General features: G+C 45.3%; 1 protein-coding gene across 1 annotated transcript; it reads right to left on the reverse strand.

Annotated features, from left to right (window-relative positions):
* Window positions 1-2,439: 2,439 nt before the first annotated feature.
* On the reverse strand, window positions 2,440-4,866 carry rad51c (RAD51 paralog C). The gene is made up of 4 exons (XM_041945363.1): window positions 4,705-4,866; window positions 3,667-3,931; window positions 3,156-3,372; window positions 2,440-3,016 (listed from the first exon to the last, which is right to left on the reverse strand). Exons 1-4 carry the CDS (start codon window positions 4,820-4,822, stop codon window positions 2,516-2,518), a joined length of 1,101 nt encoding a protein of 366 aa, XP_041801297.1. The 5' UTR covers window positions 4,823-4,866; the 3' UTR covers window positions 2,440-2,515.
* Window positions 4,867-5,265: the final 399 nt, after the last annotated feature.

The following is a 5,265-nucleotide window of genomic DNA, read 5'->3' on the forward strand; positions in this document are numbered from 1 at the left end:
GCTGAGGTGACGGTCATGGGAGGATGTTCATTCTGCTGTGGACACCTGAGGAGACATCAATCATCAGTCAGTCTGTTGTTCCTTGTCAATGGAATATTTGATTTCAGGGATCAGGTTGACAGTCAGTGACATCACATCAGAGAGAGCAGCTGATTGGCTCCAGCAGAGAAACAGACTGAATGTAATTCCAACATATTTCCAACATATTTCTGAAATTTCCTGAAGGAACCTGAAGGAAGGAAACCTGAAGGAGGCTCAGAGGACGGAGGCTGTTAAAACACCTGGAGGTCAACAGTGATACAGAGTCACAATCAAACAGCAAACACAAAAAATGAACCAAAAATGTTCAACAAAGATGACAATTCATGACTTAATCAAAAATGGGCCTTAATAATTATTATTTTCATTAGTTATTCATCTGGAGATTCTTCCCCAGATTAATCAATAAATAATTTTGTCTTGTTCACTGATGTAAAACAAACGGCAGTTTACTGAGAAGTGATTTACATGATCAATAAATCCAAAAATCAATAATGACATCTTTTCCAAACTGCTCCTCATTCATCGCTCTGACGTCGCAGCTGGAGTGTGACTGATTGATCTGCATGTGGAGAAAATATCTGATCATCATGATCAATAAGTCGTGAACCGCTGAGTGTCACAGTCAGTAATTTAATTTGAATTTGAGTTGAAGTTTGGTTTTGGTTTGGCTTCAGTGTCACTGGTTCTTAAACAGCAGCTGAACTGGTTTCATTCACTGGTTCCGCTGGGAAACACTCGCTGTTTAAACTGGTTTCCACCCCTGCTCTTAATCACCTGGTTTGATTGGTTTCACAGAGAATCAGACCGGAACTTACCGGAGCGGGATCCCGTCTCCTCCCGTTCTGATGTCAGTCCTGAATCCGGATCCGGCTGCAGGTCCGCACCGCCGCCCGTCTGCTCGGGTCAGCTCTCCGCTGGTCCCGGTGAGTCCGTCAGATGTGAAGCTCCGGTTCACCTCCTGCTCCTCCAATCAGCGCAGGACTGGAACCGCCTCTCTGTCTAATTAAAGCCTCTCTCTCTCTCTCTCTCTCTGTCTCTCTCTCTGTGTGTGTGTGTGTCCAGAGATTCTGTGAGGACTCACCTCTGTTCAACACCTCAGTTTTCTCTCAGATACAGAATGACAGAAATTCTGCTAAATACGTTTCTGACAAAAAAGTTGCAATGTTCTCACTTATTTGTATATCTGCAAAATCGACATTTTCATATAGTTTTATTTTTCAACCTGTACACACACACATACACACACACACATAGGTATGTACAGTATATAGGTTATTTACACATATTTAGAGTTTTATATCATTGATTGCAGGTTGCTTTTTGATTGGAGGTCGCAGCTCTGCTGACATTGTTATTGCTCTCATATTGGACACGTTTGGTTTTATTTTCTTTCTGCTTCACTGATGTAAATGTATGTTTCCATGACAATAAAGCTCCTCTGAACTGAACTGTGTTGATGATCATCAGTCCGTTCAGCCGTTTGTTGAGTTTATATGAGGAGTCAGCGACCTCTGCTGGGGGGTTGGATGAATTACAGAGCAGGTTGGGCTCACTTTCCGTGAGCTGGTTCAACAAAACCTGAACTTCCAGTCAGATACGATGATGACGATGGTCATCAACTGTCTTCGTTAACCAGGTTTTCTTCATCAGGCTTTGTGTGTTCACATAAAAAGGTCTGTTTGCTTCATCATGCAACTCTTCTGCACTAAATGGACCAATCACGTGCCGCCTCCTTCAGTCAGAGGAACAGGTTGTTATAATGGAGAGCGATGAAGAGTGGAAACAATCATTACAGCAAACAGCAACACTGCTGTCAACAAGCTGAGAGAGAAACGGTGTCAGGAAGCTGCTGCTGCTGTAAATCCATCAGCTGATCTGTTTCCGAGCCTCCTGGTTATTTCTAACTGCACATTCTGAAACTTTAAACTGATGCAGCACATTTAAACATGAGACTCAGGACCTGGACTCAGGTCTGACACTGTCCCCCAACGAAGGACACGAGGAGATCGGTTCAGTTTCTGCACAAATCAAAGTGAAATGAAGTTTACTGAACATCATCTGAGATAAATACCAATAGACTCATCAGTTTTCTAATTGGTGTTCCATCAGCTGCAGCAGCAACAGTGCAAAACAGCAAAACATAAACCAGAATCCGGAGCGGTGATGTATTGGTCTGGTTTGAAGGGATTAAACCACATTTCTTATGTAAGTAAACGTCATACTGATGAATGTTTCGTGAACTTTTAACGTAGGTTATGTGATTTTATAGGAGGCTTCTTTCATATCCAGGAAACTCATTCAGTAGTTTAGTGAGAGCGGCAACAACCTTTAAATAAAATGAAATAAAAAAATTCATCATGTTTTCTACATCTCTGATGAAGGCCCCCCCCCCCCAAAAAAAAAAAACAGAAGCAGAAGCAGAGAGTTAAACAAATTCAGCCCAGCCTCTGATTAGCTGACAGTCTCTGAACAATCAGCAGCTCGTGTCCCTTGGGCTGGCAGCTGATTGGTCGGTGTCTGTCCGGGGCCGTTTGCTCTGTGGTTGCGCTGATTGGTCAATGTCTCTGAATCCCTCAGAGGTGATCTGGTATTGGACGCTGGAGTCCATGTGACCTGAAGATTTAAAGATGGCAGCCAGCCGCCGTGGCCCTGCCCAGGATAGGAGGAGCCTGATGGTGGGGGCGTGGCCCCAGCTCTCTCCGAGGGCGGGGACCAGCTGTGATTGGCCAGCCCGCAGGCGGGTGGTCATCTGGTTGGTTATCACCACGGCAATTTCGTGGCAGGTTGCCATTGAGATGAGCTGCTGGGCGAGGCCGTTGAGGAGGCGTGTCCTCTGCGACAGATCGTCAAAGTGCTGCCGGAACGGAAACGCCACACTGTCGATCACCAGGAGGCGGACCTTAGGGTGGTCAGACAGGAAGTCAGGCAGCAGGTGGAGCTCGGCCAGCAGCTCCATGTAGTCATTGCAACGCACCTGAGAGCGGCGAGAAGGATGACGAATGAGAATCAATATAACCTGCAGCTGTGTGATGTCATCACTGTAACATGTGTTCGGCTTCTGATCATATGAGGCTGAAAAATGGTCTGTCACCATGACGACCAGACATCATTACCAGGAACATATTGGACAGGATGGTTTCCACCGTGAAGTTCTCCATGGCGACTCGTTGCTCATCGTCTTCGACCAATAAGGAGCAGTGTCGGACAGCGGCAGCTGCAATGTCTACGACTCTCTGAACCAGGAAGGTGCCCTCAGTGTCGATGTAGACCACCTGACCTCCGACACCCCCGAAACACTGAGGGACCTGGACGTCCACTGCCAGCTGCAGGCTGAGAGATGATGTGATTGGTAAAGATGATCAACAACATTATAGATCAGTCAGGTTGTGATGAGTCCAGCATCATCATCAATACGACAAACACCACCCAGCTTCCAGTCTGCTGGTCTCTGATTGGTTTCTGCCACCACGACCTCACTCGCATTCAAGGTCAGTGACATCACAATGCACCAGAATGTAAAAATACTCGAAGTCTTTTAAAAAGCTATTGAGTTAAAATATCATCAGAAACGATGTGTGTGTGCGTTTGTGTGTGCGTGTGTGTGTGTGCGTGTGCGTATCTGACCACAGTTGTGTTTTTCCGACTCCTGGGGCTCCACAGATTTCTGTCGTTTTCCCGAGTGGAAGTCCTCCTCCAAGTGCAGCGTCCAGCTGAGAGGAGAACGTCACAATGCTCCTCATCTCCTCCTCCTCCTTCTGCAGGAGCTCCAGAGCTGTCAGAGAGGCTGACCCTCCTCCTCCTGCTGCTGCTGCTGCTGCTTCATCACCTCCTCCCTCTCTCCTCACAGCCTGCAGCACCTCCACCGCCTCCTGCAGGGACAGACTGGCCTCTGCAACAGAACATCGCATTTGATACAAAGAGACAGTAAGTCCACTGGACCAAGGGTAAGACACCATCAGCAGGGTGTCCCTCACTGTCCTGTAGACCAGCACCGGGGTCAGACTCAGAGGACTGAACAGAGGCGAGGGGGAAGCGTTCAGAACTGCTCAGTATTTTGTCTACAGGCTGAATTTATCAGGAGATAAAAGAAAGTCTGACAGTGGTCTGAGGTGTTTAGTGTTTAATGGTCAGCGACTGTTTCAATACAGTTTTGTTTTGGTGACATTCAGTTCAGATTTGTTGTAAAAATGAAGAGTAGATGAAGAGATGAGTTCGAGTTGATCAGAGGAATCATGTGAGTCACTGCAGCTGGCAGTGGTTTCCACTGTGAATCTTCACCGATAAACTAGGACATTAAAAACTGAGTTATTCTGAATGAGGTTTGGTGAGAGCAAGACGAACTAAAACCTTCACACATCTGTGCAAATGATGTGTGAGACTACATCATGTTTAACCAGCAGATGGAAAACTTGGCCGGTGAGAATTGATGTTTTATGTCCAAGAGCAAAGAAAGACAGTGCGAGGGGTGAACTGAACGTCCTGAGTGAAGAAGAAGAAGAAGAAGAAGAAGAAGAGGAAGAAGAGTAGTCGGTGTTGATGTTTGATCAGATTAAATGTAATAACGTCAGAGATCACAGTTTATGTTCCCCGGTCACCACCCAGCTAAAAGCCGAAGTATTTTGAACGCAGTTTGGTGAGAGTGATGGTGATTATAAGCGTTACCTTCGCTGAGCTGCGGCGGTTTGAGGTGCAGCAGGTCTGCGGTGAACTGGAAACCTGCGCTCACCAGTTTAACTTTCACACTGGGATTCAGACACAGACTAGACACCAATCGCTGCATCTTCAATGATATCTGATAACTTTAGCTTTCACTTCAAATCATCCGCCATGACACATATCCCGGCATGCCTTAGTTGCGTTACTGAAAAAACAACACATGAGCGCTGTTCTAGTGTGACTTTTCAAAGTAAGAGTTCTTGGTGCCGTGTGCCGATTAAAAAAGTGACTCTCACAAAATGTTTTGTTTCCTGTCAGAATCTTTTGTAATTTGTAACAACTCTAAAACTTCTTCTCCAACTACTTCAATTTGTGGCATTCTGTTTATGTAATCTAATCTACGTTCACTATAAATTATTTCCCCACACCCCTCATAATTTGATGGCTTGATCATATTAAAATTTAGATATATCAAAAAACACTGGAATCAGCTTTTATTGTTGTTGTTGTTGTTTTTGTAGTATACAGAAATTAACCCAGGTTACTTATACCAAAAATGTCTTTTAT

This window comes from Chelmon rostratus, chromosome 10 (assembly GCF_017976325.1).
Source record: "Chelmon rostratus isolate fCheRos1 chromosome 10, fCheRos1.pri, whole genome shotgun sequence".
Taxonomy (NCBI): domain Eukaryota; kingdom Metazoa; phylum Chordata; class Actinopteri; order Chaetodontiformes; family Chaetodontidae; genus Chelmon; species Chelmon rostratus.

Coding starts and splice junctions, on each gene's coding strand:
- rad51c (XM_041945363.1), bottom strand. CDS start 4,822: ATGCAGCGATTGGTGTCTAGTCTGTGTCTGAATCCCAGTGTGAAAGTT. Junction 3,932..4,704: donor ACCGCCGCAGCTCAGCGAAG/GTAACGCTTATA, acceptor GTTCTGTTGCAG/AGGCCAGTCTGTCCCTGCAG. Junction 3,017..3,155: donor TCCTGTCCAATATGTTCCTG/GTAATGATGTCT, acceptor CGCCGCTCTCAG/GTGCGTTGCAATGACTACAT.